Source organism: Brachyistius frenatus, unplaced genomic scaffold (genome assembly GCF_029030835.1).
Source record: "Brachyistius frenatus isolate BFR_SWC_R1_liver_20210118 unplaced genomic scaffold, ASM2903083v1 Contig_67, whole genome shotgun sequence".
NCBI classification, from domain to species: Eukaryota; Metazoa; Chordata; class Actinopteri; family Embiotocidae; genus Brachyistius; species Brachyistius frenatus.
The window spans coordinates 1,747,487-1,761,685 of NW_027210666.1; the positions used below are offsets into that span (position 1 = coordinate 1,747,487).

General features: G+C 40.7%; 1 protein-coding gene across 1 annotated transcript; it reads left to right on the plus strand.

Annotated features, from left to right (window-relative positions):
- Nucleotides 1-352: 352 nt before the first annotated feature.
- Nucleotides 353-14,125, plus strand: LOC138625909 (serine/threonine-protein phosphatase PP1-beta catalytic subunit-like). Its single transcript, XM_069707181.1, has 8 exons — nucleotides 353-458; nucleotides 4,435-4,566; nucleotides 10,310-10,540; nucleotides 10,631-10,735; nucleotides 10,863-10,934; nucleotides 11,173-11,324; nucleotides 11,878-12,012; nucleotides 12,116-14,125. The coding sequence occupies exons 1-8, from the start codon at nucleotides 407-409 to the stop codon at nucleotides 12,218-12,220; spliced, it is 984 nt and encodes a 327-aa protein (XP_069563282.1). The 5' UTR covers nucleotides 353-406; the 3' UTR covers nucleotides 12,221-14,125.
- The last annotated feature ends 74 nt before the right edge of the window (nucleotides 14,126-14,199 follow it).

The following is a 14,199-nucleotide window of genomic DNA, read 5'->3' on the forward strand; positions in this document are numbered from 1 at the left end:
ATATATATAGATATATACTGTACTGTATATACTGTGCATTTTATATTTTATATCTTTTTACTGCTATTTTACTGCTATTTTATTGCTTTTCTATTGTTCTATTATTATCTTATTGCTTCTGTATGCTGCTGTAGCGAAAAAAAAATTCCCCTCGGGGATTAATAAAGTAACTACCTAACCTAATATTCTTCCACCAATGCGACATGAAACGCTCATTTTCTAATTTCTCATTTCTAAAATGAGTGCAGTCTCATCGAATAAACTCTTTTGATGAATATCAAGTTTGTTAAATTGAACGCGAGTGGAATATCCCTTCACACCTTACTGCTGGTTTCCTTTTAACAGCGCCCCCTGGCGTCCGGGGGGAGGAATCGAACGGGCCAGCACCGACAACCTCAGAGTGAAGATGGCGGAGGGTGAATTGAACGTGGACAGCCTCATCTCTCGGCTCCTGGAAGGTGAGCGATTTGTATTTATTTTTTGAATCACAGTCTATGATATTGAACAGAGGTAGAGTTTTCTTTGAGCAGGTTCTTCGGGTTATCCTGTAACTACCGAGGCTGCCTCACAAAAAAAAAAAAAAACGCAAGAGAAAGCGTCAGCCTCGTCGTAACAGTGTACACCCGGCTAGCTGCGGCTAACGTTGCCTTTCAGCTGGCCGTGTTTATAAACACCGTGAACGCCCACACGGCTCTAATATCCGCGTTAGGAATATATAGTGTCCCGGTCTTTTATATCTCGGCATGAAATTAAAACTTTTATATTTGGTGTGTTTTGCGGCATCCCGGCTCGTTTATTTATTACCCACATTGTGTACGTTAGGAGGAGGAGGAGGAGGAGGGACAGGTCAGTGCTGAAGATGAACTCATTTTAAGGGCAATAATGTTCGTAATTTTGAACGTAAAAGACGAAGAAAACCGGTCAAATCTTGTTACGGTTTTTAGTGAATGTTCACTTTCTGTTTGTGACCCGGTTAAACGTCACGAGAAAGAGCGACGCGCCACCTGTAGAAGTTAATCAAACAAATATACAGCTCGCCCTTTCGTCTGATATCGGGAAGTATTTCATCAGTAGATAAAAAGACAAATTTGAATGTTTTGAATTTGAAATTGTTTGATTTTTTTTTTGTTTTTTTGAGTAATTTACCCCTTGTTGTCCCTCACTCGGTTTGTGTGTTCTTAAATTACCAATGTGTTAATATAGGTTTAAGGGGAAAATACTTGCGGAAGACTTTGGCAATATCTGAATAGAGACTCCAAAGAAATACAGTATTTTTCTGAGCTGTCCACCAAACGACACCTGTTTTAAGTTGCTTTTTTTTTTTTTGGTGTGTAACTGTTGGGAGCTAAGTTTCGGACTAGTGGGCCGAGATGAATGATGTACACAAATTATTTTGTGTTGGCCGTCCACCTGCTTCAGAGACTACGGGGAGTGTTTTTTTTTGTTTTTTTTCTTCTGTTTCCCAGTGAGATATCCTTTGAGTCGAACCAGACCACCACGGCAAATTCAGCTGTCCTCTGCACACTTTCCACCAGTATCTGTGACTCTGTTGGGGGGGGGATGACGCATCATGTTATGTTAGGATTTGTTATTTATAATGACTGCTGGTAAATGCCATCACAATGCAGCTCCCTCGCGTTTCCTAAAGTTTTAAGGAGTTGATCAAATCAAACAAACCTGAAAATGAAGATAAATGATGGACCCATAATTACGTCATGGCCTGCAATCAACTCCTTTTCCATGTTCCACTCTTTCTTGTGAAAGAAATTCTCATCTATTGCATTACTCAATCATATTTATTAGTCATCATGTGATTTGGTATTCAACAGTTAGGGACTGTGACTTGGGGCGAGCCATTTTTTTTCTCAGCTGTAAAGCTTGTTGATCCTCCGTTCATGTTGTTTTCCTTGGTACGCAGCTCACAATGTGACTTGTTGATTATGTTGCTCATATTGTGAATACCAGTTGAACTTTACATTGGCAATTTTCAGAAGTGGTCAGATTTGTTATGATCTTGGTGGGTAAAAGGCGAAGGTGTCTGTTTTCTATTTTCATAATATAGCCACAATAAAGTATCACAAATGGTGGATGTTATATAACCTCACAGGCTTGCTCGGCTCTTTGGTTAGTGGTTTGAGTTTAATTAAGAGTTGTAATCGAGTATTTTAAATGGTGCGTTTTTTGGTGTTTCGTATGCAAGGCTGTGATATTTGTTAATAAAATGAGTCTGGATTCAAAGGGTAAAAAAAATAAGGAATATGAAGTTTTGGTCTTGTGCTTGGTCTAGTCTGAAAATACTTTAAAAGCAGGGTTAATGGGCTTTAGTGACTATAATGTATCTGAGCTGAAATTAATACTTGATCTTCTGCTATTTTGATGATCAAATCATTGTTTTCCCTCATTGGTTCACTTATCTGATAATAAAACAATCTACTTGAAGACGTTACCACAACTTAGTTCTTAGGATATTGTGACAGGCATTTTCACCATTTTCGGACAATTTATAGACCAAATGGCAAATCAAGAAAATAATGGAATGATTTTGATGTTCAGTACAGATGTACAGTGCTATATCAAGAAACTAAAAATGGTTTCCAAATGAGACACTTTGAAAGGTCTTGAGCCTTTTTTCTGCATCCCAACTTCATACAATACCTTTCTGTTTGTGTTGCCGTCTGAGAAAATTTGGCCTGGAGGAAAAGCCAAATATCAGTGAGAGAGCTGCGTATTCATACCAATTAAAACTTACAGGACACCGTTTCACTTCATCCAGACGCGTGTACAGTCACACTGTTTTACACACACAAACACACTCGCAAACAGTCATTTGGTTTATGATGGCTGCAAATCCTTGTCATTGCTTCTTTTTAGCCTTTGCCCCTCAATGTTCTTAAGAACGTAATCTCTTTTAAAAGTGCCAGCCTGCAGAGTACAAGAGCGAACGGTGAAAGGTTCAGTGTTAAAGCAGAGCAGGCTAAGCATCCGAGCTTAACTCTCTCTGTTCTGACGCGGCCTGGCCCGACTTCTGCAATTTCATGCTTCATGCCATTCGCAGCACATGGATATGAAGCAGTGCAGTAGATGGAGGATAAGGGAAATTCGATGGTGTAAAGCATCTTAATTAAGGTTGCTGGAGCACTCTAATAGTTTTTGGCGCTCAGATTCACCATCTGTGAGGATCCATATTCCTCTGGTTCACTGACTTCTTTCAGATTTGGTTGGATTACATGGCTAATGACAGTGAGAGTCAGGGAGTTGGAATACATTGCGTAATAGCGTGTGCATGCATGGTGTTTGTTTATATATGCACCAAAATGTGTGCACTAAGCTTTAGGAATTACTCTCCAATACATCAGTTAATCCTTTTTTAACTGCTCCCCTTTTGGCCCTTTTGTAATTTGCAATCCTTTAAAGAAACAAAAGGGTAAATATACGGCTTTATAGGACGGCTTTATAGAAACTTCCCCTCTGACAAACATGCATTCGTTTCACTTGGCTCATCCACCTTTTATTGGACTCTTTAGTGGGCGTCTAGCTTTAAGGCAATACAAAAATCGTTTGCTATTACATAATTCCTCAGTCGTGAATTTGTTCATCACCTTTGTTTCCATCCTGAACGGTTCAATTTCACACAGCGCTTTGATTTGCTTTTTGTGCAACGTCAAACTCGGACTAGTGCTGTGGAAATATAGTCCCATTACCATTTAATATTTGTATAGAGAAACAATTTATCAATTTATATCAATATTATAAAACCGTCCTCCAGGCTATTGTTCATTTATTTGCTTTTCACCTCGTGTTTGCTGCCATTGCACTAACTGTCTAAACCTGAAATAAAATACAAATCTTGAGTATATCAGACACAGACTTTTTTTTTTTTTTTTAAACTAAATAAAACTTTAGGATATTCTGGCTCCCAGGTACCATGACAAGGAAGCAGTTTTTTAATGCATCATCTCACTTTTCATAACTTTGACTATTTCAGCTGCTGACTGTTGCCACCGCTCGCAATTCTCACTCCTCTTTTCATCGTTTTAAGATAAATCTGCACCCAGAGCTGTGGCAGAACTCCAGAAAGTAGGCTTAAGCGAACAGTGCAACTACACCGCCAATAAACCCACACCATTGCTGAAGATGCAAGCTGCTCACATAGTCAAAGCAGTGGGTTTCTAAAGTATGGCGGAGACTAAGAAACTGTAAGCTACAGAATCATTACGCCCACAGTTCAGCAGCTTTTAGGATTGCTTTGTGCTTCTGCCATAAGCGATTTTTTTTTTTTTTTTTCCCCCTTTAGGTGAAAAATATTCCATCACGGCCTCATTCATATGAACTCTGTGGTGTTGGGGGGGTTGCTGGTGTTACTTTATTAAAACTGACTGATGATAAAGCTTGTCTATAACACTGACAGTGTCTTTTTTTCTTTCTCCTCTCCAGTAAGGGGATGTCGCCCAGGGAAGATAGTCCAGATGACCGAGGCAGAGGTACGGGGCCTTTGCATCAAATCCAGGGAGATCTTCCTCAGCCAGCCCATCCTGCTGGAGCTTGAGGCGCCCCTGAAGATCTGTGGTCAGTGTTTTCCATTTCTGCCCCTGTTATAGTCTTATTTTCTCACCATCTAAGACTTCTTTTTATGCTTGTTTACTTATCAGTTTGTGTTGCTCTTCTGTTTCTCTCTCTCTTGTAACCCTTTGTCCTTCGCAACATGCTCTTCTGTGATATTCCCATTCAAAGTATTCGTGAACTGAATGAACTTTACAAGGAAAGGAATGAAAGTGAGAAAAATAATGATATAAAAATGTTAATTTCAATCATTTACACTGGCACAAGTTGCCTGCCAAATACCTGATTCCAGAGAATGAGAGCAATGCCAATGTGCATTCCTCCCACGACTTGAAGTCACATCTTTCACTGCAAATGACTAATTCATCATTTGAAAGCCAAACAAAATGGCCTTACCAGTAAACTGCACAAAAACAAAGATAAAGGTCGCCATTTTCTATGTTTGCTTTCTCTGTGGTCCTCTAATTGATTTTACAAATAGGGTGTATGTTTCAACTATTTTCCAGTTGCCGCTCACAAATGTCAAACAACAACATCATCTGAATTTTGAAAGCGCAGCTCAGGCAGAAATGCGTGTTCGGACTCTGGAGGGTCGGGTGCACTAATGGCAAACTCCCACTCTGCAGAGCGCATACCACGAAGCCTGGTCGGCACGGCCCAGAGTGGCAATCCATTTCTTTGATACAGCTCAGAGTTTACTTGTATAACCGGCCCAGATAACACTGCCTCAGCCGGGGTCACGTATTAAGTCACTGTTACTCTCTCGACTCGGCTCCCCTGCGTGTTACAGAGGGACACGTATATGCAAATGTGCGCAGGCTGTGTGTCACTGCATCACGCGCATAATAGACAGATTGAAGCCAAGCGAAGACGCTCACATTCTCAAGCGAGCTGCTTCTCTCAACCGCTGAAATAGCTCCCGCTATCGCTGTCTCTAGCTGGCTGCTGCATTTCTCGGCACACTCCCACATGCTTTAGCTCTTCCCTCCAGTGTAGCACTGCAACTGCAAACTACCCTCAGTATTGCCTTGAAAATACAGTACACGAGATCATATGCTGCATACCAGTTTCCATACCATAGTTACTTTGTAAATTCTTTGTTACGTCCAATTGTTTCTCGTCACTGGCCGTTGAAGAGAGTGATGGTATCCGTGTGTCTGACATTTACAGTGATCAGAATAATTGATCCTGCATGTACACCGAACTCTAAAATATGCATGAGTTTGTGGTGGTGTTATTTGTCACTGTGTGAAAACTCTTAGCCTCTCCTTAACTTTCACTGCTTTGTTGTTGAACTTCTAACCCCCAGGCTGATTAGTTGCCTCAGACGTGGTTGCAGGCTTTCTGAGCGCCGGGAATGAATAAAGCCAAACGGTGAATTTCTTTAATTATTTACTAAGGCCACATGGATCAGGTTCTCTGCTTACTCTCCCTCCAATGTTAACCTCAATGCCACTTGTGAAATTTTGTCCGAGCTGGCAGCTTTGCCACGGTTTGACTTCATCATTTGTTTAAACAAAATTGTATAAACAGACTTTTTAAAAAAAAAAAAATTATTTAGTGTTGTTGACATTAATGTTCTTTGTGCAGGGACACGGATACAAACATCAAACCATAATTTTGAGGGTGCGTTAGATAGTAATTTACAAAAATAATCTAGGCCGATGCTAATGATTAATACAAAATTTTAAAAAAGACCACAAGCATGCATGCTGTGTCTGAGCTGAATAATATGCCCTTAATTACTGTCTGACTACAAGTCCTGAATAAGAAGTAGCACAAGCAGTTTACAACCTGAAGAGAATGAGATGAAACCATTTTTGAATACAGTTTGTAAAACTTGAACGTAAAAGTTAAAGGAACGATGCCGCTTTCCAGGAATATGTGAACTTTGAAAAGGTTTTTCCCATGTGGTAAATATCCCCCGTGTTCACACTTGCCCTGAACAGATGCCATCCTAATTTGCTTTTAATGGAAGTGATAAGTCGGAGGAGTTTATCTTTTATAATGGATTCAGCAGTTAGACAAATCAAATAGTTATCTTCCCAAGTTACTGCTTTTATTTGATACAAATCTCCTCATTATAGCTTTCCTTCCACTGCAGCTCGGCATCAAAACTCTGTCCAGGGACACATTGGCACAGGAATTGTTCCACTAAAAAGATGGTAATTTTGCAATAAATCCACTTTATTTGATTAAATCGTTCTTCTTAAGCATAATTGCAATTTTAACACATTCAACTCCTCGGTACAATTTTGCAGTCAACAACAACTGTGAAGTCTGTCCCTCATTGACTTCAACACAAAACCAGTTTCAGTGTTCATGTGGTGAATTTACTGACGGTTTGAGACACACTTAAAAAGTTATGAACCTTTCCTTTTAATTAAGAGGTCTCTTATTTTCTTGATTAAAGAGCCTGGAGTAAGTTGATTGCAAGTCTGTCAGAAGGAATAAAAATAGATTCTTTTCATGTATTCACACATCATAGACTGTTTGTCAAATCTTAAAATGTGTCTTGTCAGTTCCTAGAATTTGAGAGAGAGAGTCGCAGTTTAACCAGACATCTAGACTTTTGTTCTGAGACTTAGTTTACTTGCCACTACTTCGTTTTCCATGTTTGTAGACGGTGGTAAAGTGGTACAAGAGGCACCTTGAGAGAAGTGAAAACTCCTGACAGTGTTTCACCTCGGCCTTTAGGGTCAAGTTCCAGAGGCAGGGGAACATTTTTCCAGTATTGTATCCAAGATGACTAGAAACTGCAACAAAAGCAGAAGATAGAAAAAAAAAAAAATACAATATTTCAGCAAAATATTGCTGACAGCCTTATTTGATTCCTCACCCTGAAATAATTAGTGTTTGCTGTTTACATTCCTTGTTTTGATATCAGGCCTCTGAGGACAGTTCCTCACTCATATTGTCTTGTTGATATCTTTTTCTTTCAGTTTGACATGTGCTTTATGAGGTGTTATATGGAACCCCAAGGCCATATTCTCACATTTTGTTTGTATAACAAAAACAGATAACAAACATGCTATATTCCAGGTATGAGTATTAACCCTGCTAGTATTTTTGCTGTGTTCATATAGAAATGTGCTGTAAGCAGTATTATTTAGTGTTCCTCACACTGTTGTTGTATTTGTATGTGGGTGTTTTTTTTTAAACTACTGATTGACAAAGGCCATGCAACAGTGCCCTTGAATACAGCTTTATTACTTCAGTTTCAGTGCCATTGGCTGATATTATGAATATCCATTTATTTATGACACATGGGTGGCATACAATGGACTGCTGCTTTTATTATAGCGCTGTGGAAATGGCCTTTTATATTGTCTTGTCTCTTTGGGCAAATCTTCTTCGTTTCTAACTCGGTATCGGTGCTTGTTTTGTTGGCTTAATGCCATTTGCTCTGCTTTTGAAACCCCTAAATCTCTCTGCTGTTATTCTCTGACTGTTTAGACACCGCAGAAACAGGCTAAGTAAATAATTCACTCGCTGTCATTCTACAATACCTTGTGAAAGAGCACAGAGGCTGCCCTATTAAAAAAAATACAACAGCTCACAAATTCATATTCACAACAACAACAACTGAGTCATGCAGCAACTCTTAGTGTGATATTGAGGACAGTAGAAGTAGATCTCTAGTAGACGTTTCTGAAAGTAGACATTTTCAAACAAACAGCCAGTCAAGAAGTGAAAAGTAATTCTTTCTCCTACATATTAGACATATTTGATTTGTACAAATAACATCATGATAGTCAGCATCACGAGCGGAAGCGGGAAATAAGGATAAAAAAATAAAAAATAAACACTCAAAACAACATCACAGTGGAATGAAAAAGTATTTATTTTTAATCCAGTTTATCCAGGTTTTATTAGAGTACCAGAGCTCAGCTGAAGTTAACCCCGCTACAGTTCGCTCACCTACAAGTCTCCTCAGAGATGATAGGCTTTTTTGTCATGCCTCTGCATCCACCAGTCTGTCCAAATTTGTTCTCGCATTCCCTTTCCTTTTCTGAGCAGATGCTGCTGTGTAAATGACCAGTGGTATTTGTTTGTTGTCTCGTGTCCATTTCTGTTTTTGTGTTGGCACAAACAAGAATTATTGCTCTCTGTGTGATGTCCTCTGTATTTACTCTGCTGTCCAGTATGTGCTACTTTTGGCTGCCAAAACAAAACACAAAATCTGTGGCGAAGGCAGTGTTTTCATGTTTTTTATGTAGTATTTGTAGGTCTGATCAGTTTTCTTGGTTTCAGCATAATTAAGACTCAAACTGTGATCGATACCCAAAGATGAAATGATAAAGACATGAATAATTTTGTTATTTGGGCAGACTAGCATTCAAATAATGTTAATTATCACACAAAAAAAAACAGTGCAGTCATCTTAATACTCCTTAAAACTACAATCTTCTTGTTTTGGTAAAATGCTCATGACTCACCACCTCATCCCTCTCACATGAGAAGGGGAAAGAGGGTTTGAAAACAACAACAACGCAAACAAATCTTTCCTGATTTCACACTGACCTGGATTAAGTTGCCCGAGCACTGCATTAATACTTTAGAACTTATTTCATTGACGTTTTGATATTGTATTACTAATGTGAAGGCTTGGGAAGTGGTTACTATTACCAGTACTTGCATGAAAATTCTAGATGGTGACCCGGGTCTGGATGTCCAGGGGGAAAAAAGAAAAGGGATGGTGAAACACGAACCATCTGGCAAAGAACATCAGGAGCGCCGAGTCTAAGAAAGCTAGATTAAGACATTCAGAAGTACTCCTTAAATCATTCATTTGCACGGTGTGCTTTTGCGTGCTGCCCAAAGACACAGACAAAAATAAGTGTTAAGCCTGTAGCTATGTGGGTTTTGGTGCCAGTCGTGGTTTTTTGTTTTGGTGCATAGATTCCTGATTGGCACTGTGAAAGACAAAAAAATCTTGCCAAGCAGTTTCATTACACCAGTATAAAGTTGGACTTTTTTTTTTTGTGTCATTTTAATCTCAAGGCCAGACAGCTGCACATGCCGAACAAGACCTATTATTTTATTTTGCTGTGTATTTGGTGCCATCTTGTAATGAGGCATTGCTGTAAAAAGGGTGAATTTGCTTTCTGTTTTGGTCGCAATGAAGCCTGTGATTATTGTCTGAGCCATTCCGGTGTCCCCTCCCTGCAGTCATCTGTGTCTGGAGCACCAAGCCCAAATTAGAGCGACTCTTAAGTTGGTGCAAGTGGATATAAAAGGAAGCAGGTCTTGGCGAGGCAATGAAGTGAGTCTCCTCTGCAGAGATCTAGTGCTTTGGTGAGAGCGACTCCAGCTCATCACTGCCTGACTGATGTCAAAGAGAGAAGAGCTTGACCCTAAATCCTGGGAGAGTCGTTCAAATTAAAGTGTGTGTGTGTGTGTGTGTGTGTGTGTGTGTGTGTGTGTGTGTGTGTGTGTGTGTGTGTGTGTGTGTGTGTGTCTCCTTTATTTTTGCGATTAACCTGGATTGTGAGCGTTTTTTCCCTCAGTAGCTCATTTCCCGAGGGCCGCGGCATCGATCTGGTGCCGACTGTAATGGTTCGTTTTGTGTGTGTGTATCCTTCGGCTTGCTGCTGCTGCAGTCCCAATAGCTACAGTCGCGCACGTCTGGCTGTGTTTTTATAAGCAAAACAACTTTTTTGCCCCCCCCCCTCTTTTCATATGTCTACACTTGTAAATTGTCAAATGAACCTCTCCTCTTCCCGCTTGCCTCTCACCTCTTTTCCAGGTGATATCCATGGGCAGTATACAGATCTGCTGAGGCTCTTTGAGTACGGTGGCTTCCCTCCGGAGGCGAACTACCTTTTCCTGGGTGATTATGTGGACAGAGGGAAACAGTCCCTGGAAACCATCTGCCTCCTGCTGGCCTACAAGATCAAATACCCAGAGAACTTTTTCCTGCTCAGGGGAAACCATGAGTGCGCTTCCATCAACCGCATCTACGGCTTCTACGATGAGTGTGAGTGGAAATAAACTGCGGTTGCACACACAAACAGCCCTGAGGCAACGTGTTGTGGTTCTGAAAATGTGTGTTTTTATTTTTCACCAGGCAAGCGCAGGTTCAACATTAAGTTATGGAAGACCTTCACCGACTGCTTTAACTGCCTCCCCATTGCTGCTATTATTGATGAGAAGATCTTCTGCTGCCATGGAGGTGAAGGAGCTAATCGGCATTCATTTTCTCCCCTGATCCTGAAACCTAAACTGCAGCTTTTTTGTACTGTTTGAAATATGCTTGCGGTATCTCAAATCAAAAGTAACTTATTTATTTTCTACTTCAGGGCTATCACCTGATTTGCAGTCAATGGAGCAGATCCGCAGGATTATGAGGCCAACAGACGTGCCTGATACAGGTAATGATACTCATTCTTGATACTGCGCATGTTCGTGTCTCTCTGGATTTCTGGAAGTTCATCTTTTAAATGAAGAAACAGCCTCTTTCTTCCTGAGTGAATGATGATTACATCAGTAGATCTTCTGTGTTCAGTAAAACCAGTCGCACTCCCCTTATTGTCTGTTCATGCTCTCCTTTCAAGTCTTTCCTGCTTCATGTAGTCTGTATTTCCATCTCTCTACCTGTGTGTCTCTCAGGGCTGCTGTGTGACCTGTTGTGGTCAGATCCTGATAAGGACGTACAAGGCTGGGGAGAGAACGACCGCGGGGTCTCCTTCACCTTCGGGGCAGATGTGGTCAGCAAGTTCCTAAACCGCCACGACCTGGATCTCATCTGCAGAGCCCACCAGGTAATGAGGAGCGGGATCAAGTCGGGGAGTCTGGATGTGGAGGGAAAATACCTGCAAACACATGGCTAGCAGATAGAGCTTGTTTTTGTTGTTGTTGTTGTTCTTAGAGACTTAGAATTGGTTTGTTCTACACTTTACTGACAGCTTACCTCCAGTTTATTTCACTTTTGCTGATGAGAAGACATCAACCACATTAATAGCATTTTTTTCTTCTCCCATTTCATCTTTTTTTTTTTTTTTTTTTTCATACATCCAATCAATTATTATCAATCTATTTAGGGTTTATTAAAATAATATTAAAGCAGGACAAGGCACTTTTTGCATTTCGGACACCGATATCAGTTATGTTTACCTGATAAACGACAGAAGCTGAATCGATACGTTTCTGTTAATTGTTTGAATGACTGAAAAACGAGCACATACCGACTCGGATGTAGGTGGTTTTATAGATTCAATCTCTGTGGCGAAGTCGGACTCTGAAACTTGCTGAGGATCTGTTTCTTGGTATCGATCGCTGTAGGCGTTGGAATAATGTCACGTGTCTCCTTAACAGGTTGTGGAGGATGGATATGAGTTCTTTGCCAAACGCCAACTGGTCACACTTTTCTCTGCTCCAAACTACTGCGGGGAGTTTGACAATGCAGGCGGGATGATGAGTGTCGATGAATCCCTCATGTGCTCCTTCCAGGTACAGTAGAAACTGAAGGGGTTTTGGGATATTTGACTAAACCGACACATTATCTCAGGAACACTCACATATTTGTGTCTCTTTGTTTGTCTGTGTCTTACAGATTCTGAAGCCCTCAGAGAAGAAGGCCAAGTACCAGTACGGTGGTGTAAATTCTGGTCGGCCTGTCACCCCACCCCGCACCGCCCAAGCCCCCAAGAAGAGGTGAACGTTCAGCAGTGCACCCCCTCCCCCCCACACACACACACACACACACACACACACACACACACACACACACACACACACACACACACACACACACACACACACACACACACACCCCACCACCCTACCCTAACCCACCTCGCCTCGTCCGTCCCTGGTCTGCCGTCACGGCAACCCCTGTAACTCCCCTGTATAGCGAAGATACAGGGCTTATCTAATTGCTCAAATCTTTCTCCTCCTTCTTCCCCACTCACCAACCCCAACCCCCCCCCTCCCCCCCCCACTCCACTGACAGCTCTTTTCTTAATGTGTATGTGTACATAAATTTGCTGTGACCAATCTGTTTTATTTTTTTTGCCTGTTTGTTGGTATTTTTGATATTATTAACGAATAATCTTTTTGGTGGTTTTACTTCCGATGCTGTTTGAGGTTTTCTGAGGTTCTGTGTTGTGTAATGAGATGCCTTCTCTATGTGGAGGGCAGTGTGACCAAGTTACTAGAAAACCTTTTCATTTCTTCCAAAAAATAATGGAGATTGAACATTGTTTTGCCTTGACCTCTCAAAAAGCAGAGAATCCTTCCTGTGTACTTCATTTGAAACTGTGGTTTCCGTGCAATGCTAAATCCATAGACACAAATAACAAGACTTATATTCCGATTTAACATTTGAAACTCATTACAGCATGTGCAGTGCACTTTGTGGTTGTTGTGCACAAGCAAAATTGATATATTTAAGCAATGAGAAAGTGCACCACCCCAAGAGTAGCAAAGAATGTGAACAGACCGGCTTGAATGAACCATAGAGGCTAAATGAGATGCTGCTGGCAGTGGACACGCTCTACCCGAACACGACGCCCTCTGGGCATCGATTTCGCCGCTCTGTTATGCCACCCTGTGCCTCGACTCCACTCCCACTCGAAAACATGCCGCTTTTCACACAGAGCTGGTATTGACATTTTCCTGGGTGTATTTATTATTTGTTCTCATCAAGATAATGTCCCCCCCTCATCAAAACCTCTTCATTTATTGTGAAAAATGAGAGCTTTTGAATTTTGTGTCCGTAGAAAGTTGCTTCTTTGAGTAAGACGGTTATGGATTCTGACCTTAAATGCAAGGTGTACATGTTTATGGAATTGTGCTTTTTAAATCTGTATCTTTGTATGGAGAAGGTAGGAAATGTCTCTTTTATTAATGTAGGCCCGAACAGTATATAAAAAAAAAAATAGTAAAACTTAATGCACAGCAAGTTTCACAAACGCTTCACAATATTTGAACAGTTCAGTGCAACTGAAAACAAAACACAATGAAGAGAGTTTGTCTTTGGAAGCTTTGCATTAAAATACCTGCTATCCTCCTTTCATATCACCCAATCTGTTGATGTACAGGGAATGAAGACTGTTGGAGTTGGGTGTGGGTGGCAGGACCAGGCAGTTTTAGCATCGCTATGTGATTGTGTTGCCACCTGGTGTATAAATATATTACTACAGTGCAAAGGAGTACCCATCCAAGCTTTTCAAGTTTCACAAAGGACAGCTCAGGATGGAGTTTTCATCACATTGCCGGTACAAAATGTGGTGTCCTTTACCACGAGGAGGTACAACAGTTACACTGACCAGCAGTTCGCCTGGTCAGCGGTTCAGCTTCAGTCTACAGCACATGAGATGCAGTTGAGTTTTTTTGTGGAAAACAATTGCCTCTTTCACTCTTTCTTTCTTTTGCTCTTTGTGGTAATATTCTTTCTGTTGTATTTTTATGTCCTCGATTCACATTGTTTACTTTGAATTCACTTAATTTATTTCCTAATAATGATAATACGAAGACAACAAGGTGTTACCAAAAGCTGTTTTGCAATTTGTACAAGTTTGTTTGAAAGTCTATAAATTCAATAAAATGGATGGAACCAAAAGTTGTCTTTACATTAATTTGTGCCTTTACTGTCAGGAACTTAAAACAGCCTGTTTACACTGTACACTTTTCTTT